The sequence below is a fragment of the Poromitra crassiceps genome (genome assembly GCF_964638095.1).
Source record: "Poromitra crassiceps genome assembly, chromosome: 14".
Taxonomy (NCBI): domain Eukaryota; kingdom Metazoa; phylum Chordata; class Actinopteri; order Beryciformes; family Melamphaidae; genus Poromitra; species Poromitra crassiceps.
Genome location: NC_139633.1, coordinates 43,740,618 through 43,768,347, shown reverse-complemented (window position 1 = coordinate 43,768,347; position 27,730 = coordinate 43,740,618). Strand labels below are relative to the sequence as shown.

The 27,730-nt window shown below is 43.9% G+C and overlaps 1 protein-coding gene across 1 annotated transcript in view; it reads right to left on the bottom strand.

The window, feature by feature from the left end:
* The window catches only part of tjap1 (tight junction associated protein 1 (peripheral)), a gene marked incomplete at its 3' end in the record, with an annotated part of 96,956 nt that overhangs the window by 16,870 nt on the left and 52,356 nt on the right, over nucleotides 1-27,730 (bottom strand). Inside the window, exons 7-9 of the mRNA XM_083651051.1 lie at nucleotides 25,279-25,386; nucleotides 12,891-12,974; nucleotides 8,463-8,561 (exon numbers count right to left, since the gene is read on the bottom strand). Coding sequence (XP_083507177.1) covers nucleotides 8,463-8,561; nucleotides 12,891-12,974; nucleotides 25,279-25,386 — 291 coding nt within the window. The remainder of the gene's footprint in view (nucleotides 1-8,462; nucleotides 8,562-12,890; nucleotides 12,975-25,278; nucleotides 25,387-27,730) is intronic.

The following is a 27,730-nucleotide window of genomic DNA, read 5'->3' as shown; positions in this document are numbered from 1 at the left end:
TTTTGGGGTGTCAGCCGGAGTTTAGTCTGACAATGTTGTGCACACCGGATAGTTAAGTTAAGTACATACATAAGTGCCTGGGTAGCGAGCAGACGGCGATATTTGACAATTTGGCAGCTAAATCATAGATTATTGAAAGATATTCCATATTCCAGACTGAAATGCTATAAGACTTAAGTATTGGGCAGGAGTATTGGCCAGAATGACATGAACATTTGGACACTTGTTCAGCGGGTATCTTGCATGTTGCGTTCAGGTGCACTGTAAAAAAAAAATATATATATATATATATATATATATTTGCAATTCCATCGCGGGCCACATAGGGGGCGCCCGCGGGCCGCATGTGGCCTGCGGGCCGCCAGTTGAGTATCACTGCCATAGCCCCACCTCTCCGCCAGCAACAGCTACTGAGCCTCAGGGCTCCACAGCTGCCTCTTCCCATCCATCCCTCCCCTCATCGGATATTTCCCAGAAAGCTTAGCGGCGGCTAAGTTTTTACAAGAACACAAACAAAATCATGCTAAACATGTTAGATAGAAATATTATATCTTTTTAATACAACATGCAATTCTGGAATATTTTAATATTGGACAAAATGAAATGGAATGTAAACCCTGAGTGTAACACACATACTCGGGATGCTCTATATATAGCCCTCACAAATACAACGTGTTAGTGAAGTGAGAGGTTTGAGGAACACACGGTTGCACTGTGATGTCCACTCCAACAAGACTTTAGCTTACTTGACGCCACTTTTTCAATAAAAACATTTATGCCATGACTTTATGTGGCCTTTCTGTGTGGAGTTTGCATGTTCTCCCCGTACCCCCCAGGGGTTTCCTCCGTACATAACGCCCCACTAAAAACATGCAGAAGATCGTCATCCGACCAGTGACGACAACATTTGAAGTTTGTCCCCGGGCGCTGGAAAGAAATAGCGACCACTGCTCCTGGCCTGCCCCCCGGAGGAAAGGACAAGCCTGGATGGGTCAAATGCAGAGGACATATTTCACCGGCCACCGTCAGCATGAGTGTGTGTTGTGGCCGCATGCATGTGTTGTAGTGTGTTCGTGTGACAATAAAGACGGGCTTCCGTCTGAAATCGTCTGTTTTTTTTGTTTGTTTTTATATATACAGTATAATGTATATTTATGTTGCATCATTTAGCCTGTGCTGTGATGTGCAGGAGCGGCCAATACGCTGGGATGTGTTTGCAACATATGTCTAAAGATCATGGAAGTGGATGGTATCAGGAACGTCACCGATAGTTAACGTTCTATATTGTAGGCTACAGGGAGACCATCAGCCCTGCTGAACAGCTCTGCATTTGCCTGTATAGGTTTAATCATTTGATTCATCGACATGGCAAACCTCGTGTAGAGTTGAGATACAGAGGCTACTAATAGTACCCCACAAAGCCAAGGGTTTAGCTGCTCGCTACAGTGAGATACACATTACAGCAGGGATGTCAGAGATCCGGCCCGTGGGCAGGTTTCATCCGGCCCGCGAGATGTTTTGGAATATTATTATTATTATTATATTTTTTTATTATTATTATTAAATTCGCACCCCATTATCATGAACTACGTGTGGCTAATAAGCAAGCTAAGAGTTCATTCATAAGTTAATTAACCTGCACTACAAGGAAGTATGTCAGTAGGTCATCAGGTGTAAACAAAGCCGCCATGATGCCACGCTGGAATTGAATCGCGCATTCGGCTACCTACCAAAAAACAAAGGAATCAACAAGATGCTGTCGAAAAAGAGAAAGGTTGACACGGAATGCAGGCAGTTTCAAGAGAAATGGAAAGAGCTGTATTTCTTTTGTGAAGTAAATGGGTAAATGAGTCGAATTGATTTTAGTAAAAAAAAAAAATCCGGCCCCCATGAGGTCTCAGTTGAAGAAATCCGGCCCTCTACCTAATATGAGTCTGACACCCCTGCATTACAGACTCTGTGCGCCCCCAGTGGTTGAATGGCATTATTGCTGAGATTGTCTTATTCTCTGTTTTTGGTGTACTTTGTGGCAGCGTTACAGGGGCACTTACTGGCCTGGCATATATACTACAGCGGTTTCAGTGGTATTCAGTGGTATTCAGTGGTTTCATGTGGATACACACATTTCTTGAAACGATTCCGTGTTTATGGAAAACTTTTCTTAAACGGGGGGGGGGGGGGGGGGGGAAATCGGTTCAGTCTCCGTGTGGACATGGCCTAAAATGGGAAAGAGGCGTTGTTTGTGCATTCCAAACGCCTAATTAGCTATTGATCCGGGAAGTGCGAATCTGTCAATATTTCCAACTTGCCCGAAGTGAAGCAGAGCTGTTTTTCAAAGGGAAGGCAGACGTGACTGGCAGAATCGCACCGTAAGCTGCATAGAGTTCACATGATGACAAAGCCCCGTTTTACTTCGTTTCTAACTCAGATTCTCACATATGCTGAAGCCCGCCTAGCGGCGTTGAACTGAATGCCTTTCTTTTTACCTCTGAAAAAGATCTTTAAAACCACCCAGGTGCCCCCACAGCATCCTGGCACACCTCAGCCGGTGATTGGCGCAACCACCCACAACCGCCCCCATGTCTCCGACACGACCTGCGCATACCGGCTGAGGATCATCAAGCACAATTCAGCCTCGCTGACCAGTCGCACTTCTTCTCTGAGAGACCTAGCATTAGCTTGCCGTAACATTCCAAACGCTCCGTTAGCCAAAGTTCGTCTTACTACCAGTGTTGGCCAAGTTACTTTCGAAATGTAATATACTACATATTAATAGTTACTTTAATTTGAAAGTAATAAGTTACTTTACAAGATTACTCTCTGTGTAGAGTAACTCATTACTTATTACACTACTTTTGCATTACTTTGATCAAAACAACAGCAGCAGAATGACATCGCCGCCCCGGAACCATCCCGAAAAATAATTTCAACCACCTTGAAGTCAGTGTAAACAATCCAAAATTCTACATGTTATTATTTTCCTTTGTTATTGTCATCTATAGTGGTTATTTGCATAAAAACACAGTTTGATTAGGAAATGATTGTATCTTTTTTAAATATGTGCTTTGATTTAATAAAATGTAACTCAATTACTGAAATCCTATAAGTAATAAGTTATATTACTGAGTTACTGCTAAAAGTAATATATTAGATGTAATATGTTACTTTTGTAATGAGTTACCCCCAACACTGCTTACTACCCACCGTCGCAAGACCAGCGAACGGGAAACATTGGCCGTCGAGTCTCCTCCAGCCAGCAGACTATCTTCGCTTTGGGTGGCGAACACCGGCTCAGGAGGAGCAAAGCTAAGTGCTGTTCTTATTACACATGTTGTCGGTTTAGACAGCCGTATTACTAACACTCTGCTAGCTTGTCAAGTAGCCGTGGTTACTTTGAAGTTAGCTAGCTCTCTCGCTAGCTTGTAGCTAGCCTCTCCTGTATTAACACGTTCATTGCCAATGGCGAGTTGACTCGTCAAAAAAATTCCAACGGTTGACTGCCAATGACGAGTTGAGACATCAAAAAAAAAAAAAAAAAATTTTGACGGTGCTACGTGGATCAATGCCCCCCACGTCTCCTATAAAAATATTGGAGCGACCGAACGTGTACAACCCATTCCACCGACCCACTAAGTGGCGACAGTGCTCTCCATTCTAGAGGAAGGCAAGCAAAAAGCAGTGTGAGGAAGCCATTCTCATGAAAATGGATTGGTGAAAACGCTTTCGCGCTTGGGAGCTGGCGGTGGGGTTTTGCAAATTTGCATAATAGATTACGGGTGGAACACACTTTGAAACACGCAGCATAAATAAGACCAGAATCGCAAAAGCTTCATCAAAGCTCTCAGAACCCCAAGAAATGAGCGAGCCCATCCATCCAGACTTGCCCAGCGGCCGCCAGGCAGACAGGCACAGCAGCAGCAAAGCAGTGAGCCTGGTGACGCGAGGTTACAGCAGCAGCAGCAACGAGCTTGTGACACGCCCGCTGCAGCCAAGAAGAACACACACGGAGGGAGGAGTTTGAAGGAGAGGGGTGTTTCCTGCTGTTATGGAGGAAATTACTGTTCAAAACTATTGTTTAGATGTCTGACGTCTTACTGATGCCAAAAATGAATGGTTAAAGTGACTGTTCTATCGAATTTCACAAAAAGCCGTTTATCTCAGAATAAATTTACAGACGCTGAAACCATGCTGTATTCAACTGCTAATGCTTACATAACTACTAACTCTACAAACTAACTCTTTTAGACAGAGAAAGCACACATTCTATTAGTTCTTTTGAGATATTGTGTGTTCACAAAATCCTAACAGAAACGAATCCTCGGCTCTTGAAAGATGAGCCAGAATCCTCAAAAAAAACCTCTGGCAGAAGCTAACTACAGTTTTGAAAAACAGCTGGCAGTGAATGTGTTAAACAGACTAGCTAATGGTTATTATCGGACTGCTTCGCCTCCATTAGCCTACAGTCTAGCTATTAGCTACCTTTGGGCTGCTTGCACCTCCGTAGCTAGCTTTATGGATCTGGCTGTCGGGGCGCTTCAGCTGTGCACCCAGTGCGGGGCCTGCTTGGCGCCCGACGATTGTCACAGGCTCTGTGTTTCCTGCCTCTGCCCTTACTTCTTGTTAACGGGCATTGCTTACTCTTAAGAGGAAAACAATGGGAGTACCGCTGTGTTAACTCAGCCGGCTCGGCCTGTATACTCTAGCTACTAACAGCTACAGTTAGTTTAGCTCAGAGCAAACTCTGGTTTTTCGCTAGCTTGTCCTTGCTTCGCCGCTGTTGCCTCGGCTGTGCTACCGGGCTGGGCCACTTGCCACCCCGTTGAGTTAGTTCGCTCCTGCTGGCTTCATTGTTAGTGCTGCTAGTTCTAACTGCTCTGCACGTGGGGTTCACTAGTGTTTATGACGTTGCGCTCGCTAGCTCCGCTCCCCGCTTGGCCGGGCTGCTTGCACCCCGTCTTATCTGCGGTATGGAGAGCGGTCATTACCTCCCGTGTGTGGGGAGAGGGAAATAAGCTTCTGCTAGCTTCGTTAGCAGCTTGAGAGCTGGCTTGCTTGTTAGTTTTCACGCCATGAGTTGCACGGCACCTCGCTGGTTGTTGCTATGCTGTAATACGCCAGGGCCCCACTGGCTTGTGTCATGGTTATGGTTTGGTGGTGTCAGCTTGGCGCCTACGTTGCCACAGTATTACCTAGGCCACGTACCCGTGTGTAACAAGTGCGCGCGTGAACAGCCTACGGCTAGGGGACCCCTCCTACTGCCTCCGCTGTACTGCGTTACTGTCACCACTCGTCATTATGACAATAGAGCCCTGGGCTTCTTAATAAACTGGTAGAAGAGCTCCCTTGTCCCGGGGCAGGTTGCAACCTTCCTGGGACTGGAGCTGAATTCCCTGTCCATGCGGGCACGCCTCACTGCGGAGAGGCGGAGACGCGTTCTGGAGACAGCAGGGGCCCTGCGCCGGGGGCGCACGGCCTCGGTGCATCAATGCTCTGTAATGCTGGGTCTCATGCTGGATCACGGCAGTTGCCGTGATCCCCCTCGGGCTGCTACACAACACATGCGCCCGTTCCAGATCTGGTTCCTCTGTCACTGCCTGGACCTGGTGAACAGTGTTTGGAATAACGCCGTTTAAAAGAACGGCGTTAGGTAACGCCGTTATTTTTTCAGTAACGGGGTAATCTAACTAATTACTGTTTCCGTCGTTACAACGCCGTTATCGTTACTGAACGCTAAATGCGGTGCGTTACTATGAAATGATTGAGTAAACTACCCGTAGCCTACACTAGTGTTGTCAAGTGAGGAGACCGGGTGGGTTATAACGAGATAAACGATTATGATTGGCTAAGGCAGAGTCATGTGTTTCATGGTAGCCAATCGGAGCCAGTGTTACACACGTCAGGACACGGGCGACACACACACACAACACAGACACACCAAACAGATTCGAGGAAGCAGCAGAAATGGCGAGTCCGGAGTAGAGAGCTGCGCGGGGCTGAAATTTCGGCCCGAGCCCTCCCCGGCCCGTGACATGCAGACCCGTGCCCGATCCAGCCCGTTGCGAGGCCCGAAGCCAATATTACGATATAATGACACATCTCTCTCCCTCTCTGTTCCGCGTGCTGCGTCGCCGCGCGGCCGTCCTGCGCAGCCTCTCTCTGTCTGTCTCTCTGACTCTCTCTCTCTCTCTCTCTCTGTGTGTTCGGGAGCTGTCCGCTCGCTGTACATGGACGGACAGGGTCTGTGTGTGGCTGGGGGAGTGTCTGTGCACTCCTCCTCTTTGTCTGACTGTGCTCCGCTGTGTAAAATCAAGCGAGTACGCTAATACAACATTATTTAATTGAATTATTGAAACGGCCCGACCCCGGACCTATTAATTAAAAATAAATAAAAAACAAGCCCGGCCTCGGCCCGTTTTGGTCGGCCCGAGGGGCCCGTGAGGGTACCCTCAGGTTTGCAGCAATCCATGAAAATTTGGCATTTTCAAGGTGGAGATAACGCAAATAGTTACTTTGCCTGGTAACTAGTTACTTTTATTATAGAGTAATTCAGTTACTAACTCAGTTACTTTTTGGAACAAGTAGTGAGTAACTATAACTAATTACTTTTTTAAAGTAACGTTCCCAACACTGCTGGTGAAGCATCGCCGTTGTGAGTTGGCGCTGATGGACCATGCCCGGCAGGCTTTAGCCACGTGGACGGACCCACATTGGCTCTCATCGGGCACTCGGTTGGGTCCGCTCCCGCTCAGAAGTGTCATTGGGGCTGACGCCTCCCTGTGGGGAATCGGATGGGGTGTGGTGTTCGAGGGACTCTCGGCAAACGGCCAGTGGGCGCTTCGCCACATAAACATGCTAGAGTTGGAGGCGGTTCGCCTGGCTCTACGCCACTTGCAGAATCAGATACATGGTCACCATGTACTGATACCCTCAGACAACACTGCCATGGTCGCTTACATCAATCGCCAGGGCTAATAACATTACCGTCTTGTGTGGAGTAATGCAACAGTCGCAAATATGCCTAACGTTACTACCGTTATGCTTATGGTCATGGAACATAACTGGGATAACTGTGTTATCCCACTGTGTTATCGCTATTGTTGCTGTGGACATGTTTACTCATTCTATGACCACACTGGACAAACTTGAGTAATTGTAAATTCATACATCAATAGTAGACACCTTGAAGATGATAGAGAGATGTACCAAAATTCTTTGTCCTATCTTTATGTTAACATACTTTAATAACCTTTTGTTTGGGAGCTTTGATGCAGCGATCCTCTTCTCCTGGTGCAACCAGGAAGTAAACAGCTCTGGTCATGTGACAATTCACAACATTATAACGTTTTTTACGGCCACTAGTGTGACCGGTGGGATTAAATGGGTATCGCAATAATATTGTATTGTGACTTAAGTATTGTGATAATATCGTATGGTGACTTAGGTATCGTGATATCGTATTGTGACATACAGTAGGTGATATATAATAAAATTTAAGTTCCATTGGCATTTAATAATCAATAAGCTATAATTGCATAGTTACGCATAATTAATGGTATGAGTTATTAGTCATAAATGCATATTTGGACAGGCAGACACATCAAGGAGCAGATTGCTCTCCTTTGTTCAGAGAATACAGCATGACAGTGACCCTGAGACAGGAATGCTTTGCTGATAAGCACGGGCAGCCCTGCTCAGTCTGACTGCACCATGTATGGGTTTATCATATTCATGTGTTTTTTTAATGTTGTTTGGACCCAAATGTTATAACTATTTGTTTCAATAAAAATAACTATGTGCTCCAACACACACACGCAAAGTCATCACCCCTCCCCTCTGTTTCTCTCTGCCTTCCTCTATAAAGTACATGTCAAATTGTGACATCGCCACTGAATATTTCGGACTCTGTATAACTTGAAGGAAAAAAGCTTTTGCACACCTAGGCTCAACAGGTGCGTCGGAGAAGGGCGAAACCCGACACAGTACCAGAATAAACTCCCGCACACTGTCTCCACATGCAATAAAAAGTTTGATCAGAATAACGTTTCGGTCGTGAGATTCAGAAGAGAATCTGATGAAGGTCTCACGACCGAAACGTTATTCTGATTAAACTTTTTATTGCATGTGGAGACAGTGTGCGGGAGTTTATTCTGGGACTCTGTATAACAACATCATGCGTACATTGAGAATTCAGTCCTTTGGCAACTAAGTTTGCCAAAGTATGTATGGCTTAAATACAACTTATTGATCTTACTTTCCTGGACTCCTGGCTTCTATTATTATAAATGTCTGGTCACCGGTCTTATAATTTTGGTTAGAGACACTGTCTGATCATGCGGATGAGGAATGGTGTTCTTGGTATAAACACCATTTCTACAACAACAGGTATCACAATAATATTGTATCATGACTTAAGTATCGTGATGATTTTGGATCGTGGGGACTCTGGTGATTCCTACTCTTACCTGAGAGGGCCCCTGGGGGCCGCCGCCCGTGGGGGGGCCGCGCTCCGGCAGACCGCTCTTCATATGCTTATTCACCATGTCCTGTAACTCATAGGGCAGCTGCAGGGGAGAGCAAGCACGCACGCACGCGCACACACACACACACACACACACACACACACACACACACACACACACACACACACACACACAAATACATTATAGTTATTAGGGGTTCAAGCCCCGAAGGGGCTGGAACGCACTATGCTATGTTTGGTTGCTATGTTTATTCTTATTCTTGTTATTCTTCTTCTTCTTCTGTACAACTGTATACACGTCAGAATCCCTAAGGCCCACAGTAACCAAACTTTGCACATAGGTTGGAAATGTCACCCACTACTCGGAAACAAAAAAAAGGTCATTTTAGGGCATTATGACATCATCACCATCAAAGGGGGGGGACCATGTTAATGATTAATCAAGTAATTGATCGTTAAGGTGTGCAACTAAAGGTTAAGGAAATTCATGAAATTCCCATCCCTATCCAACACACGCACAAACAGATGGAATTAAAATGTGTCAGCTGGTGGTTTTGTACGCAGGAGACAAAGCTACAGCTTCAGCAGACGAGTTCTGACTAAGGTTAGGTTGGCTGGCATGACAATGACATCTTAGCGTCTAATGTTAGCATCGCTAGCGGGATGCTAGCTAACGATCAAGCAAATTCTGGAATTACTAACGTTACCCAACATGTAATTCAAGATCGCTAAAATGTGTTGTTGACAATATGACTGCTGTCAATATGACTGTCTGTTAATGTTAGACCATCTAAGAGCAGCTATCTGCTATGGTTTTTCACTGTCTGCAGTGCACAGTGAGACTATCATTTCACAGCACACTGTGGGATGTCACTAATCACACAGTAACGTGAACATTTACAATCATGACCACCATGACACAATGTTAGGCAAACTACAGATGACTAAATAAATGGTTAGTGATAATTCAATGACAATAGCCAATACATAGCATTGAGTCATTCTGGTAAGAAATTCCTAGTGCATCATGAGAACGGTAGATTCATCATTGTGTCCTTAAATGTGCTGCTAACTTTTTCAACTTAGGAGCATAATCTAAGGCAGTGTTTCCCCTACCATTCTACAGGCCTGGCGGGCCGCCAGGCCAGAAAAAGAATAGTTTTAGTTTTTTTAAGATTTTTTTTCTGCTCTCCCCAAAATTTCAATAAACCTTTATGGCATATTATTACAATACAGAAATACTGGTGTTGACAGTGTTGACAGTAATAGAAGATGCCAAATCATTCAAAACAATAAGCATTTTGCTTTTAGGAGTATTGTGCCAGCGTGCAGCCCTGTTCCAAAACATGTCAACGTGTCGTTGCCTGCGAAACGCACATCCCATAATACAACTGTTCGCATTGCATCCCATAATAGTATGATGATACTTGGGATGCCATTGCGAACATAGATGCGAACAAGTTAGCTAAAAGTTTAGCGTCGCCAGCGAGGGCCCCCACCGTTGCGGTCGAGGTACGTTTAGAAATCCTTCCAGGCCTGAAACATTTTCTAGGGGAAACACTGTAAGGTGATAATCACATCACAGACACCCAGTTCATAAATGCTGCAATACTTAAAATGCAAAGGCTTCCATCAATGGGCCATAGGCTCAAACTGTGTTAACTCAGTTGGTGATAGTGACTTTAACAGACATTTATTGACATGAAAATCTTTGAGTGACTCTCTCCATGGATCATCTAATCTCCAACATATATTTTAGCCACATTGATTCATGAAGTATCCTCTATTTTCTTACCCGACATGGTGATAAATGACTACAATAAGCACATTATTATTATAGCCTTGATTTATATGGCTAAAATACCGAGCAGAGTAAGATGCGTAGACTGTCAATTAAATCATACTTGCGTATCTCCAGATTTGAGGCTCTGATTCCTGAAACATTTTCTGACAAACTGTTTGAACTGACACATTTAATACTGGTAATGCTTAATGTAATGGTGTTGATATAATAAGTCAGTGGTTCCCAAATGGTGCCGTGAGATTTTGTGACAAACAGGGTTTAAATTGAGCTGCCTGGTGCTATCCACTAAAAGGGGACTCAGACAGCTATAGATTTATTAGGAAACATGTAAAATTATGTAATTATTCTAACTGAGTAAATCTCGAAATTACGTGCAAATGTGCCCAAAACACTTGACAAAAAAATATTTTTCAATCGATGACATGCTGCATGCATCGTGCTCCAGGACTGCATGCGCTGCGCAGCGCTTGTTGAAGTCAAGCAGACCTGAGTGGATGCGCACAGACACAGCCACATGGTTCCTAGTCAGGGAAGCAAACATTAAGGTAATGTGGTGCATTTCAACACAACAAGAGTAACAGCGTTGTCAGGGGGCATCTCAAAGGAGTTTGGGGGGGGAGTAAAGCAATCATTTTACTTTCACTTTGGCCCTTTCACCGTTTTCCATCGCATGGAGTCTCCATTAGGCGACAATGAAAACAGAGGGAGATTTGTATCGTGGGTCAGACAGACAGACGTTGTGGATGGAAAGGTATGGGTAGGGAGAATAGGTCAGATAAGAAATTGACATGTTTAATAGAATGTATATTGCTCTGATATTCTGCCTCAACAATTGATTGGATAGACTAAATGGTACAGTATGTTGCTGCTTTGATGTAATTTTACAAAGTTTCAAATGAATTCTTGAATTATTTTGTTAAGTAAATATGCTTGTTAAGTAAATAAAAAGCATTTACAGACTATTTTGCATGGATATGAATACAGGTGTGCCTTGAGATTTCGGTTTGCCATTTGGTGTGCCTTGGCCACAAAAAGTTTGAAAATTAGCTACTCAAAATTGACCAAACACATTAGATTTAGCTAGTAGGCTATTAAAAGAAAAGAAAGAAAGAAAAAGTCGGGCTTCATGTTGGACTCTAGCTTAAATCTAGTGGTTCTCAACTGATCTAGCCTCACAACCCACATTTTTTTCTTTAAGTCGCAACCCAAATTTACAATTTCATTTTTTATTTTTTAGGCCTATATATCAGTATATATATAGGCCTAAAAAGTAAGATTGCCCCATTCTCATTCAGATACAGTATCTTGAGGTGAGAGACCATTTTAAAATGGCCATGCCTGTTTTTCCCTGGCAGTATTCTAGATCAGGGGATACCAGTAGATTCACTCTGGCTTTAGAAATGGGCCTGCTACATCCTCAAGGAGTAGAATAATTTTTTTCATGCACACATTACATTACGTCATTTGGCAGACACTTTTATCCAAAGCGACTTACAATATCACATTTTGTCAACAGTAGAGAAATCAACTTTACAACACAATCTATGACAGCTACAACTTTGAAGGAAGAGAGTAGCACCTCTAGAAAGTAGATTGAGAAGGATTTTTTTTTTAATTAAGAAATGTTAGTTCAAGATGGGCCCAGATGGAGCCTGAAAAGATGTGTTTTTAGTCTTCGCCAAAAGATGGCCAGTGATTCGGCCGTCCTGACCGAAGGGGGGAGCTCGTTCCACCATTGTGGTGCCAGGGACGAGAATAGTCGCGATAGGGATGAGCGACTTTTGAGCCCACCTAGTGGAGGAGGGGCAAGGTGACCTGCACTGGTGGAGGAGCGGAGGGAGCGATGTGAGGTTTGGAACCTGACCATAACACATGCGCGACAGTGGTGTAGTCTACGTGCAACGCAGGTAGACGCAATCTACACACTGCGAAATTATTCAGATTTGCGTTGGCGCACTGGGAAATGCGCTATGATACGTATCGTTTTCAATTTCCATTCATAAAATTCACCCTGTGTGTTATCCTACGTTCACACACAGCACCCAAGCATTGCCTTTACCCACGCTTTTAAAGGCGTCCTTTTTAGTCAATGAGGCTGTGTACACAGGGCGCCTCAACGTGAACCTTCTGTGTACCCACGCCTCGCCTGAGCTGCGCCGATTTTTACATGAGTTCTATTTTCAAGCCGACAAGGCGCGTGAAGGCAGACTTTTTCTGTCAAGCCAGGAAAGAAAAACGCGAAGCTATGGCTGAAGCTATTCTGTAAATTTGGGGAGGAACAACAACAAGAAATGGGTCGAATCTCCGCCCACTTCCGGCCGAAACCACGCCCCCCCCCCCCCACAGTATACCCTCTGAAAAAAGGTAGACTACACCACTGATGCGCGGCCCATTCAAAACGACCCCGTGACCCACTTTTGGGTCCCGACCCACCAATTGAGAACCGCTGCTCTATGTAGATGTCACATAGTGCAGTTTCTCCTGATTTTTCACCTCTGCCTCTTCCTTTCTTCTTCCACAAGCAAAAGACCAGGCAATGGCTGACAACACCAGTGCCCTTTGAAACTTTTTATCACAGAATCTCTACACACACACAGCTGTACTTACATCAGCAAACTTGTGGTTTCTGAAATGCGACTTGTTGCACTTGAGCAGCTGAACCGCCAAGTTACAGTCCTGCCTGTACCGCTCCTGAGAGGGGGAGAGAGGGATAGAGAGGGAGAGAGAGACAGAGAGGGAGAGAGAGATACTTTTTATACTCACTCAGATTGATTAGGTAGTACACTGTACAGTAGGGCTGCACGTTTAATCGAAATAAAATCGTGATCTCGATTCATAGAAAGCACCAATCTCATTTCTAAATGACGTCGATTCTGCCGTATTTTCATTCGGGACATCAGCTGCAGGAAAACAAGCGCTCCTACTTTCATGACGAAGTGAGGAGGCGGAGCAGTCAGCAGAGAGGCTCTGCCTCTGACGGCACGAGGCAGTCAGGCAGGCAGACCTGCGCAGATGTACAGTGAGAAACCGCCCATTAAAGTAAGAATGAACGCAGTATAACAGGTTTCACTCTCAAACGACCGGATCAGCACATGAATAGAATCACCAAACTTGCTGCACTTTCTCAGCCCCGATAGCCTATTCTCAAATGTTTTTCAGCCAAGGACCCCTTACAAGATAGAAAATATACCAGGGACCCCCTCATTCTGATTTTGGGCTAAGCTTAATTGTTTCCACGGTAACGTGCTTGACTTTTAAATTGATAGGTTTCTTAGATTAAAATGTAATCCATGAACCATTTTAGATTTAAAGCATACAATATTTTTGTTGAACTATGAAGCTTTTGCAACAAAAAAAAGTTTTTTATTTTTATTTTCCTGAAAACTTTTCGCGGACCCCCTGGCAAAGTGCCACGGACCCCTGGGGGTCCCCGGACCCCCATTTGAGAACCACTGGTATTGTGTTGATATCTGCACGCTGCAAAATGAGGGATTTAGAATGCTTCTCGCCATCTCGCAACTTCAAACATTACATTACCTGGTGGTCGATACGATCAGCAGTGAACAAACGTGGAGACAGAATTGCGGGGACAGATTGACAGATTGATGGTCCAGCCGAACTATGGAACCATAGCATATATGAGCCTGATGGTCCATTTGATCGATAGTGACTTCACCATGAAAACTCATGCACAGACTGCGTTTCTCCCCAAAGATCACACAGGTGATCGCCCAGGTACTGAAGGAGACTCTACCTCCTCCTCCTTAAAGTGTAACTTACCCCCAAAACACCTTTTTCAGCTTTTAACCAATATATATGACTTTGGGGGTGGTGTGTGAAGAATTCTGGTCAAACTTTCCACATTTGAGACCAAACTGTTACTATTGTACCATTTGTATCATTTTCAGCAGCATAAGTTCCCTCTATGGGTTCAAACCTGCTTTTTTTGTGCCCTCAAATGAATGGGAGATTTGGTACATCGTGACGTCACGGTGGTATTTGCACGTGCCCCACTCATGTGAAGAATTGTTTTTTCTCCCCATGTACTGTAGTTCACGCGGCGCAAGCCCTTTAACTCATTCACCGCCAAAGACGTCTTTGACGTGTTATCAGGAATAGCCATCCACGCCAAAGACGTGTTTGACGTGTTTTTGTTTTTATTAGTGCAGCGCGTAGTTCAAAGACTTCCCCAGCCTGTGACATGTTATCAGGTCCCTAGCCTCAAAGCCAAGCCGACAACACGCAATCAAACACATACCGCAGCTGTTGTTTTGAAATGAGCAGGAGGAAATACAGAAAACAGAGAAACGCGCTTCCTTGTGCAGAGAGGAGAAACGCCATTGAAACGGCCCTCGGCGCGCTGCACGAGCTGGTCGGCTTGCTGCAGGGCAGCGGACATCGATCAGTTGTTCGCGGTAGTCAAACCCGTGACCAACATGATCGATCCTGGTCCCTGGACCCCGTTCCTGTGTCCCAGCCCGAAAGAGACGAGACGGAGTCACAACTTTGTGAGCAGGAGGAGAACAGCAGCCTCGCCACAGAAATGGCTTTCACACAGAGCCAAGCAGCACGGCCACTTTCCTGTCGAGGGCGAGGAAGACTGGACTCCAATGCGACAGGACCCGGATGATCTCGCGGTAAGGAGTGTGTGTATGTGTGTGTGTGTGTGTGTGTGTGTGTGTGTGTGTGAGAGACTACACTGATCTCTGCATTCTATTCTATGATCACACTCACTCACACTGAGTAAACTGTATTGTTGAATGTAAAAAAAGCACTTAATGTATATATATATATATATATATATATTTTTTTTGTCATTTGTGTCATAACGAATAATATTTACATGTCTGATGTCAATACAGTTCAAAATAAAAGAATTGAGAGCGAGTTCTGCCTGAGATTGTGTGCTTTACAAAAATGCAATTTTCTGCAATTTCTCTTCTCAGAGAGACCTTTTTGGTGAAAACAGGGTGTATATAAATGGCTAAAAGTAGAGTACAGAACATGCTAAAAGCTCACTTTTTTTTTCCTGGTGAACCCAGAGACGTACATCTTCATTTTGAGGTATTGCAAATCACTTTGGTGCTAATAGATAATTTACTGTGGGTCTTGAAAGATGACCAACAATTATGAAAATCTTTGGCCTGTGCTAAATATTGGCAGTCCTAAACTGGCCATGAATGAGTTAAGAGCAATGCATCCATGGGTAATCGCCTACTGTGGCTAATATTAGCCGCTAGTTAGTTATGTTACAGGGCAGTAAAACGCCACTGAATGACCAAATTGATAAAACTTTTAACCATTTCGAGTAACACTGTTTCCATATGGATCACCAGCGTTAGTTTGTTGTTTATAACGTGGCTATATTCATAACGTTTCCTATGATATCTATCTCTGATAGACTGAAAATACTGGGAGGTGGGCCATAGCGTCTCTGTCGATGATTTGATTTGACAGTTCTGGGCACTGGCGTGGCGTTGGCCAATCCTGGCTTGTTCCACCCCCAAATCGATTGTGTTCTGGCACAAAGCGAGTGGGTTTCAGGACGAAACGGTCTCGAGCCACTTACGTTATCTTTAGAGCAATATTCCTGGAATGCGAGTTTAACTAAACAGTTACATGTCCTCTGCATTCTACATCAAATGAAGACATTACCGTTTGTTTTATTTTGTATGTTACATACTTATTGGCCAAGTTATGTTAATTTATGGGGGAGGAATTCTGCCAGCTAAAAAAGAGAGTATAGGCGGCCATCTTGCCTGCAGAGTTTTCAAATCAAGTAGAATACCGTTTTGCAAGAAATCTGGGGGGGTCAGTCCCCCTTTAACTATGCCATTTAGTGCAATTAGTATAATAATAATAATATAATAATAATAATAATAATAATAACAGCAGTAAAACAATTATGAATCATCTATTTACATCAATATGTTTCAATAATAAAATAGAATTATAGCTGCTGCGCAGCAATGGGTCGTGGCCGGGCAAGTCTCAAGGCTTTGAGCTATTATGACATCACAATTGCTCGAGTGACATCAGTGATGGCATCACAATTGCTTGACTGAGTGATGACATCACAAATACAACCTAATTGCCATAGGTAATTAAGGCAATTAGGCTATACACGGGGGCAGAATTAAACGTTTTGATGGACTGTGGGCTCAATTTTTGACCGATCGAAAATGTGTTTTGATACTTTTGTGTAGGACAGTCTAGTGATGCAGATGCTGAAGTTTGGTGTCATTTGAAGAAAAAATGTGGGAGGAGTAGGGTTTAATTCGTTTTACAGTTTTTGCAGTTTTGCGGTCTTTAGACTTCATAATTGGCCATAGGTTGCAATGTACAAATTGCAAAGCCGTAGCACTGCCGTATGCCTGATTTTTTATGAATTTTCAAAGTTTGAAACTTTAGACGGTCGCTGTAGTGCCACCGTTAGGACTACTGGCCCCAAATTTGCGCCAAAGACGTTTGGCATGGGACTGGACCTTTGTGCAAAGTTTGGTTAGTTTTCATGCATGGGAAGTCGAACTTCCCGGGAGAATAAAAAAAAATAAAAATAATATAGGCAAATACAATAAGTGACAGAGGTAGGCAACAGCACTCGAATTAGAGTAAATCTTGAGTTTTTTTATTAAGGGCAAAACAGACGCGTTTCAGCCTTAGGCCATCATCAGTGTACATCAGAACAGATGACAATGGGTAGTATATATATAGGTGTGGTCAAACAAATCACCTTGAAAAAAACATCAGCAGATGGAGTGCATCTGTGGAAGCTGCAATGCAGCCAATCACAGAGAAGGAGGTGAGTGATATATATACTACCCATTGTCATCTGTTCTGATGTACACTGATGATGGCCTAAGGCTGAAACGCGTCTGTTTTGCCCTTAATAAAAAAACTCAAGATTTACTCTAATTCGAGTGCTGTTGCCTACCTCTGTTACTGTGATCTCCCTGCAACCTGCACCGATTGAGCTGCTTAAGACCTGGAGCTGTGCGAGCTATTCCCTTGCTGCAAATACAATAAGTGGCCATGCCGCTTCGCTGGCCCGGCCACTAATAATAAAAGTAGATGATGATGACAAAAATGAATTAAAGCAGCTACGAGCAACTTTTTCGATTGTTATTAAACAGTATAATTACAATATTGATGCATCACATCTTACCTATAATAGTAGCTGAGACCAAAGCTGTGTGAATCGGAGATTGCTCCCTTAGATGATTATTAAGTCTGTGTCTGTCTAAACTCGCGTCAACAGGGGGCTCTCTCTCTCTCTCTCCTTACCGCCGGACCGGATAAACGCGGAAGTGAAACCCGGAAGTGAAACGCAGCTGCCTGCCTTCACCCGTTCGCGCTGCCTAGCAACATAGCATAAACAATGTGAACGCCACGCATACTCTCGCGAACATCTCTCGTTATATTCTAACAGGTTTTTTGGAAGTTATTTTGTGGTTATGGCCGAAGTGGCTGCTGCAAACCGTTTCATTTCACTTGGGAAAGGTTTTTACAATTTTCACTAGCTATTTCATGACTAAATCGTAGGGCCCGGCAGACCCCAAAAAATTTACGCTTTGAAGCTTCAATCGATGCCATGGTAAGTGAGACGTCCAAATCAGCAGTCGAAAGCTTCGCCCCCAACCTGCCCGCCCCCTCTCTTTGTGAGACAGTCTCTAGTTTCCTGGCTGGGCAGGGTCCTTCAGGCCAACACGGAGAACTTTACTCGAAACCCCACCGGCACGCGCCGTGCACACAAACAAACACACCTTGCTTTAAAACGCCCAGCAGCCCCAGAGCTGCAGACCTGAAAAAGCTTGTGTTGTAAACATGAAACTAACGTACACTTATTTCCTCATTTCAACAGAGTGTGAGTAACGTCCACCCACGTCCGCAACCTTGGTATCATTCTCGACCCTACCCTCTCCTTTTTGTTTTTCTCTATTAAAGTTGGTTTATCTTGTGTTGTAAAACGGCTTTGAGCACTAGGAAAAGCGCTATATAAATCTGATGTATTATTATTAGTATTTATTTAAGTGTTCAAATAGTTTCAACTTCTTAGTTTATAATGTTATCAAGTAGCAGTAGTGACAGATACACAGGTCTCCTTGACGAGCTCAGAGAGCAGGGAGAAGTCCGCCAATGTTACGTTGCGCCCACCTGAATAAATTAATATTTTGAGGCAAAAAACAATATCCACACTCCGTGTCTAACTAGGGTTGGGTACCGAAACGCGGTACTGATTTGGTACCGGTACTTTTACAACCGGTACTACCGTTAACGAGGTGCCTCATTTAGGTGCCATGCCCCGAGATGCTGAGTAAAATATCCGCACACTGCTGCTGAAACCGGCACCATACGCACCTTCACTAACATTATGGGGCATAACACATAACATTATCGTTTGAAATCCTCTTTACAGCCTCTTAAAAAAATGCTTTTAAATACGCTTTACATTTTTTTAAGTACCATTTCAGGCTCCGTTTAGGCACCAGTACTGTTTTAAAAGTCTCGTTTTAGCATCGGTATCGGAAAAATATGAAACGATACACATCCCGATGTCTAACGCTACTTTTTACGGATCGACAGAGCGGATACCTGAGCTGTCCAGTAGGGGTCCCCCAAGGGTCAATTTTGGGGCCAATTTTCTTTTCTTTGTACATTAATGATCTTCCTGATTAGTGTTTTAATGTAGATGTCCAGCTTTATGCTGACGACACAGTTATCTTCACAAGGGCTAAAAACCCAGGGGAGGCGGCACGTGTCTTATCTTCAGCTCTCTCTCATATCCAGGCATGGCTAACTAAATCTTGTCTCGTGCTGAATGCAAAAAAAACAGTTTGTATGTTCTTTTCTAAAAGAAACATTGCACCTCCGCGCTCCAATGTCTTCTTGGGGTCAGAGGAATTAGCTGTGGTTAACGAGTTTAACCCTTGTGTGGTGTTCGGGTCTGTGGGACCCGTTTTCATTTTTTATTAAAAGAAAAATGATACAATTAATTAATTTTTCAAACTGAGACTCACTGACTTTGGCTCATTTTCTGTGAAGAACATATATCAGAATACATATTTAATGACCACACACCATACACCCCCCCTACACATTTCTATTACATATAAGATGTCCGGGTCCACTGGACCCGGACATCTTATATGTATGAATGAACCATTCTGTATTTTCTTGCGCTGCTTTCATTGCTTTGTGTGGCTCTGCATCTCAAGATGGCGGAAAGATTCTCTGCTCAGAGGGCCTTAGAGATCATTTTTGAAGAGAGAGAAGCTTTTTTCCTTTTTTCCCATTTTATCATAAAAAACGGATAGCACTTTGATAAATGTGATCTAACAGAGGTAAATGATCAATATTAACCATATGCTCTCTTCATTGCTAGTAATTGGGATAAATTAAACATCTGGTAAGTATCTTTACATAAATTGTTATGGCTGTATTGATTTAAAAACCCAATAATGCGGCGGGTCCACCAGACCCGCAAACATTGGCTGAGTAACAAAAACATGAACACCACACAAGGGTTAAATACTTAGGCGTGATGTTGGACTCCAACCTAACGTTCAGTAACCACATTAAAATGATCTCCAAATTTTTTTAATTCCACTTGTATAATTTCAGACAAATAAGGAGCTGTCTGTCCACAGACGCTGCGTTTTTATTTTTACACTCGATGATCCTTTCGCATCTGAATTATTGTATAACTAGCTGGTCGTTGACAGGTGTAACCACTCTCAAACCAGCCGAACTACTTTATAAAAAAGCCCTGAAAATACTAGATAAAAAACCCTTTTCTCATCACCACTGTCATGTCATACGTAAATATGACATGCTAAGTTTTGAGAACTTTAGAAATTTCACCTCTGCCTGTCTAATATACAAAGTTCTACATGGACTGGCGCCGCCTCCTCTTGCTGACTTCATCAAATATCGTTCGACCGCCAACTCGACCCGTGTCACTCGGGCCATCACGAACAAGGTCTGTGAGGTCCCCTTTAGAAAAACTTCCTTTAGCCAGAAGACCTTATCCTTCATGGGAAGCACCTTCTGGAATAATCTACCTCCCTCTATTAGAGAATGCCCTAGTCTCGCCACCTTCAAAGGCCAGTTGAAACTATGGCTCAGATCAAACCAGCAATGTGATCACACCTAACATATCGCTGCATGCTCTGTGTTTTTTATTCATTTTAGGTTTTACTAACCTTTTGTACTATTAATTTTTTGGTACTATTAATTGTGTGTGTTTTAATCATTTTTGGTTTTACTAATCTTCTGTACTATTAATCTTTTTAGTACTATTAATTTTTTTTTTCTCTTTCATGATTACATCAACCTGCCATGGGACTACAGGTGGAAACTAGCCCTTGGGCTATAACCTGGCATGTTTACTGTACGGCTGTACTGTTCATTAACGTGTAAAGTCCCATTCTTTAAATAAATGAATTTGAATCTGAATTTGGATGAAAATCCGGACCAACAGATCAGGACAGATGAGCTCCTCTAGGAGCCTAGAAGAAAGTTTACTATGCGCCACGGACATGCTGAGCTGAGTCCTATTTTCAACCCATTACTCTGTTAGGAGTTTTTCTTTTTTTTGTAACCCCCCACTGCCCACCCCAGGATGTAGAAGCTTCGATTACGATCGATTTGATCTCCCCGAAGTTTCGAAGCTCGAAATATGGTATTCGGGACAGCCCTACTAAATTCACTTCTGTCACCATTTGAGGCGGGTAACCAGAGGTGCATATTAATTTGGCAGCTTTACGAAAATCTCTGGGGGAAAAAAGCTCCACACACGTGCTCGCCAGCAGCTATCGCCTGTGGGATAAAGAGGCTCTCTTACCCGGGTAACTTGGTAGATGGCCCTGTTAGTCTAGCCTGTGGGATAAAGAGGCTCTCCTACCCGGGTAACTTGGTAGATGGCCCTGTTAGTCTAGCCTGTGGGATAAAGAGGCTCTCTTACCCGGGTAACTTGGTAGATGGCCCTGTTAGTCTAGTTTTCCTTCGCCCCACAGTCACGACATGTGGTCAAATAATATTCGAATGACGGGGTTTATATTCATAATGCTGTTGTTGGCATTGTATGTAATGTTACCATCAACACACACACACACACACACACACACACACACATATTTAAGACAACAATACTAAAATGATCTGGTTCCAGCTTTCCTTAAAGGAGGACTTACCCCCTAGATATGTATTAGAACAGTGATTTGAAAATAACTATGGAAAAAACCAAGAAATGACATATGCTCTTGTCTATACTGGACTCTTTGGCTGTGTTCAAGTCGAGATTCTTTTTCGGAAATCGACGCCATTACAGTTTGCCTACTGCCTCAAAAATAATTTATTTGAGAGGGGCAATATCTCTATAAATATCAACAACTAGCCAACGCTGTTGGTCTGTATGGAAACAGAAAATCTGAAAATGGTTGAAAGTTATATCAATTTGGTAATTCAGTGGCGAACTAGAAATTTAATTATTTTTCTGCATGTATCTCTATGGAAACTACTCAAACTACGTTACGAGAGCAAAGTGACATGGGCTCGTTAACAGCAGCACACACACCCACAATAGGACAAACCTCTCGCTCTGGGGTAACACAATGCGAGATTTCTCCACGTAATTCCCTCGTCTAACTAGAGATAAACCGCGCAATGAAATCCGTTTTTAATTTGCGTTTTGGGGCTTTTCGTGATTCTTGTTAAAAGTTACTGCAGGCAGGGCAGTGTCAGACCTGTGAAGAGCTCCGCCCGCGTGTCCCCGCTGCCTGAGCACACAGCAGCTCGTGCTCGCGCTCTAAAAGGCAGGGTGCCTACGAGCTGCTGCGTGGCCGCAGAAAGGGCATCAGACTCGGTGTGATAGTCCTCTAACAGCATTTGAGCTTATTCAGGTAAGATATTTATAATGTAATGACACATTCAGCGATAAACTGTCTACAATGAAGACATATGTCAAATATGACAACGTGGTGTTCAGTATTTTAAGAGCACAGGAGCTACTTCCCTGATCAAATCCATTCCGCGCAGCAAAACACACACACAGCGAGTCCCCCCCCCCCCCAGTCCCCAGTCGCTGCTGACATTTCCTGAAAAGTTGGTGTTGCTTGTACAAAGTGACGTTATTATAGTAGCCGATGTGTTTAGACCAGCTTTGTCACGTTGTCACGTCGTAGTATAGCGTTATATTTTACATGTGCGCTGCGATAAGATTTGTTTGCGGAAGGATGAAATTGAGGCTCTCACTTTGATGCTGGGCTCTCGGAGCTGATTGCTGCAAACACACAATAAACCCCTCCCTCCCTCCGGGCAGTCAGTGCAGCAGCTCTGTGTCCCCAGCGAAAAGGGGCACAGAAGACCACCAGTCGTCCTTGAGAGGATTCCAGCATTCGTTGTCTCTCAACCTAATTATATGGAATTCTGGACAAAATCATATCTAGGCTATAAAAAATAAAAAATAAGATTTACATGAGACCAAATCTCATCATAGGGCCCCTTAGTATGAAAAAGGTTGGGAATGATTTACTTGCTATGTCCTTCCTTTTATGATTATAGGGGTGTTTATTGATAGTATTGTGTTACATAGGAGTTGGTAGGAAAATAACAGGCGATTGTAATAAATTAACAGGTCAAGTGACATCATGGCAATAGGCTTGGAGTTGTGAGGAGCCGAAAGGGTACAGGGGGAGTAGGGGAGTAACTATCTTGAAATCCCATAGTCTTTGGTTCACTATGACGTCATGACATGTCAAATATCCCATTCATTTGAGAGAAGAAAAAAAAAGCAGTGTTACACCCTTAGAGGGCGCTTATGCCAGGTATGCTGCTGAAAAATGATACAAATGGTAAAATGGCAACAGTTTGGTGTCAAATGTGGAAATTTTGACCAGAATTCTTCACACATCACCCCCAAAGTCATATATATTGGTTAAAAGCTGAAAAAAAGTGTTTTGGAGGTAAGTTCTCCTTTAAGCGTGGAACACGCTCCAAAGTCAGCCTCGACTTGGAGCCTTGCCAACGGCAGCTAGATCTATTAGGGATGGGCATCGAATTTCGAATTTTCGAATAATCGTTGTTATTATCAAGGTCGACTTTTATTATTGAAAGTCGAAATTCAAAAAAAAATAATAATAATAATAATTTTAGTGAAATGTTGCATTGTCTCCCCTGATTCTAAGTATAGTCGAATCGCTTGGTTTGAGCAAGTAAAACAATTTTTATAAGCATTTTAAGCAAGGTTTATGGAAAAATGAATGGCGGATGAAATCCCATGAAGAGGGAGAGGGGGTGACTTTGGCACCCCTTTGGCACTCAGACCTGAGCCTACTAAATATTTAATGAACCACTCATGATTGTCAAAACTGTTTTTTATTTTTGAAAATGTCAATGTCATGTAACATGTTCTTTACTTCAGTGGTGCAATGCTTGTTTGAGCTAAAAATCCACAGCAGAAGCTTTTTCTATTAATTAATAAAGCCTTAAGGTCCTTACACACCGAGCACGTTTTTTCGTGCGATTAATTCGCACGTCAATAATATTTTCCGAACCTATATCAGTCAATGCAACCGTGCATACCGACGGCGAAGTTTCGCTGAGCGTTATTGCGGTGTTTATTTTTTCGAACCACGTTCGATTTTTCAGAAATTCGCTTCCAACGTGTACACATCTGTGGCTGTGATTGACAGGTGGGTCAAAACTCGCATCGCAATTTCGTGCCGTATATTCGCATCGCTCTTGATGTGTAAGGACCTTTAGACTTAGAATCAGGGGAGACAATGCAACATTGTACTCACACACAAAAAAAAAAAAGTGTTTTTGCTAGAAATGCCCATCCCTAAGATCTATATACTCGAACTCTAGGGGGGTACGGTGGTGCAGTGGTAAGCGCTGTCGCTCACAGCTCGAAAGTCCTGGGTTCGATTCCCACCTGGGACGTTGTGAACGCTGAAGGAATGCGTGCCCATCCGCATGTCCTCGAGTGCCCCCAACCCCCTTCACCAAAACATGCAATATCCTGGTTGCTAATGTGGTTCCTCCTCTGGTCGTTAAGGGCACCTGTTCAGAGGGAGGGGAACTGGTTGGAACCTCCCATGTGCTATGTCCTACCGGTGAAGCTTCCCCTGTCAGGTGAAAAGAAGCGGCTGGCTAACTGCCCATGTCTCGGAGGAAGCATGGAGCCAGTTCCGGCTCTCCCCAGATCGGCAGAGGGTGGAGTAGCAACCAGGATAAATAAAAAATAATAAATTAGCACTAATGGGGGATAAAAATGGGATAAAAAATCGGGAAAAAAAAAAAATATATATATATATATATATATATATATATATACTCAAACTCGATCTACCGTATATACGTCAGCTTGACGAGAGGGTCACAGGGAAGTCCCCAGCAAAATTAGTCAATTGTGTGATTCCACTAGGATTTCAATGACTAGAAGTTAGCCCAAGGAAAGAATGTAGTGCATATACTTGGTAATAGCTTTCACTCTCCTCGGTTATCTCCCCATCTACATTATTATTATACTTGCGCTGTTTGCGTCTAGTCTCATTTTTTCGGGAGGTGCACACCAGCCGCATTCAGCGAGGGCTTTGATGCTGTAGCATGTTTTTGATTACATGTTTTTAGTCTTTGATGACAGTAAAGTGATTTGGAGATCTTTGGGCTGTGTGTGTGTGTGTGTGTGTGTGTGTGTGTGTGTGTGTGTGTGTGTGTGTGTGTGTGTGTGTGTGTGTGTGTGTGTGTGTGTGTGTGTGTGTGTGTTTGTGTGTGTGTGTGTGGACTGTTGGTCAGGACAAAAGAAGACATTTGATGACGTCATCTTGGGCTTTGGGGAAAAAGTGAGACATCTTTCACCATTTTGTGACATGTTATAGATCAAATGTTGAATCGATTAATCAAGAAAATAATGCACAGATTAATCGATAATGAAAATAATTGTTAGTTGCAGCTCTGATTATAATAAGATATGTCATAATGAAAAGTGACCTACGTTGAGCTCCTCCAGACGGTCGATGGTGTTCTTGGCATCCAGCAGCTTGTTGGTCAGCTCCACGATCTCCTGGTCCATCGTCTGCTTGTCCCGCTCCACCTTACGCAGCTGTGAGGGGGGAGGGGCATCGTGTTAAAGGAGCATGAGCCAATCAGAACACAGCTGTGAGGGGGGAGGGGCATTGCTTTCAGAGCAGCATACGTCAGATTGGCAATACGTCATTTTGTAGGCGCCACATGTTCCCGCCCCTTTTAGGGCGAAAACACAAGGCTCTCCCCGTTGGGAGAGGCTTGTGTTTTCGCCCTAAAAGGGGGTGGGGCCTAATTGCCGATCTGATGTATGAGCCAAGGGGAGGGGCATTAGCAGGAGCCAATCAGAACACAGCTGTGAGGGGGGAGGGGCATCATGTTAGCGCAGCACGAGCCAATCATAAGGCAGCTGTGAGGGGGGAGGGGCATCGCTTTAGAGCAGCATGAACCAAGGGGGGGGGGAATCGCGTTAGAGCAGCAGGAGCCAATCAGAAGCACAGCTGTGAGGGGGGAGGGGCATCATGTTAGAGCAGCCAATCAGAAGCACTGTGGTGACAGTGGGGCGGGGATAATAACGGCTAAAGCCCTCAGTACATCTGCCCATCTGCCTCATGCTGGATTTAAATCATTCACATCATGTGGGAATAAAATAAATGCTGGAATAAATGCCTGCCCCTTCTTCATTCTCTTCCTGTGTGTGTGTGTGTGTGTGTGTGTGTGTGTGTGTGTGTGTGTGTTGCGTCAGGAGGTATAACCACACGTGAGTTTCACCTAGTGCTGCACGATTTGGGGAAAAGGTGCGATTAGCGATTAGGGTGGACAATATTGCGATTGCGATTGTGATTGCGATATAATAAACAAGAGTTTTTTTTTTTTTTTTACCTTTATTTATACAGGGGGAGTCTCACTGAGAGCAATGCTCTCTTTTTCAGGAGTGCCCTGTTCACATTCACACACACATTCATACCTGGAAGCTGACCAGTACAACCAGAGTCTGATCTGCTGGCCACTGATCAGCTCCACTGGAGCAGTTGGGGTTAAGGCCTTGCTCAAGGGCACCTCAGTGGTGGTAATGAGGGAGGGGCAAGCGCTGCCTTTTCACTTTCCCCACCCAGATTTATCCTGCCGGTCCCGGGGATTGAAGCTCGCTTCTCTAACCGTTGGGCCACCACTGCCACTAGGTATCTAGGGATGTGCCGGCATGAGTTTTTGACGGTATGATAACCTTGGACAAAAATACCACGGTTTCACATATCACAGACTAAAATAGCCTACATGAAATATGTTACAATTTAAAATATATTAAAACTAAAAAATTATCTTTACAAAAAAATAAAACATTTTGAGACATTTGCCTGTCCCAAACATGTAAAAAAGAAACACCAGTCAAATAGAAACTGCACTGTGTTACAGCACATAGAAGATGGCTCAGCAAAGTTGCAAAGTTAGTTACATGTCTGTCCAGCAATACTAATGAATGATACACCCCGTTTATTTATTTTGTAGCGACAGATGGCCTTAAACGCCACACTCACGTGACGCTTCTTGAGAGAGAGAGGTGAGAACGTGCAGCAGACTTTTAACGAGGGGACCATGAAGGCGTCATGTGACAGGCTAGTTAGCTAGCCTGGAGGTGATGCTGCCAGTGCTGGCAGCTGCGACAGTGTTTTGCTATCAACCTTGTTAATCTCGTTATATTCTTCATCACAGCGGGTCATCCCCACTGTGTACTTAATCGCGCACTAGTTCTGCATAAGCACCTGCAGCTCTCTCCTTATTTTACTGACGTTCTCACTGATCACACGGCTGTTTACATGCGTTTCTGAACGAACGGCTAGCTAGTTATTAGCATAGCTTGCTGTTAGCGATCATGGATGTTCTCTCTCGCCCTCTCTGTAGATAATATGTACCTTGCTGCACATAACATTACTTATTTGCGGGAGTGCATGGGAGAAGTCTCCCGCTAGTATTGATGCCCAGTGTGATGGCTGAGAAACGTGTGTTTGCTGCGTCGCGTGTAACGTTAGTTTAAAGGAGGCTCTCACACACACACACACACACTCAAAAAGACGTGAAAAAAATAAAATAATCGCACACTTTTGCGGTTATGCAATCGCACGTGCTGACATCGCGATTGCGATTGCGATTCGATTAATCGTGCAGCACTAGTTTCACCCCACCAGACATTGCTCCTCCCACCCACCCATAACCCCGGCCATCTGCTTTATTCCCATGCCTGCCATGTTTAATGGGTAACTTGGGTATTTTTCAGCCTGGACCCTGTTTTCACCATTTTTTGTCTCTATGTGACAAATGGGGACAACTATTTTTGTAATTGGTCTCGTATTGATCATGAGCCGGCAGCCGTGAAGCGAGCGGTGATGTAATCCAACAACACAAATGTGAAACATCAACGTACAAGT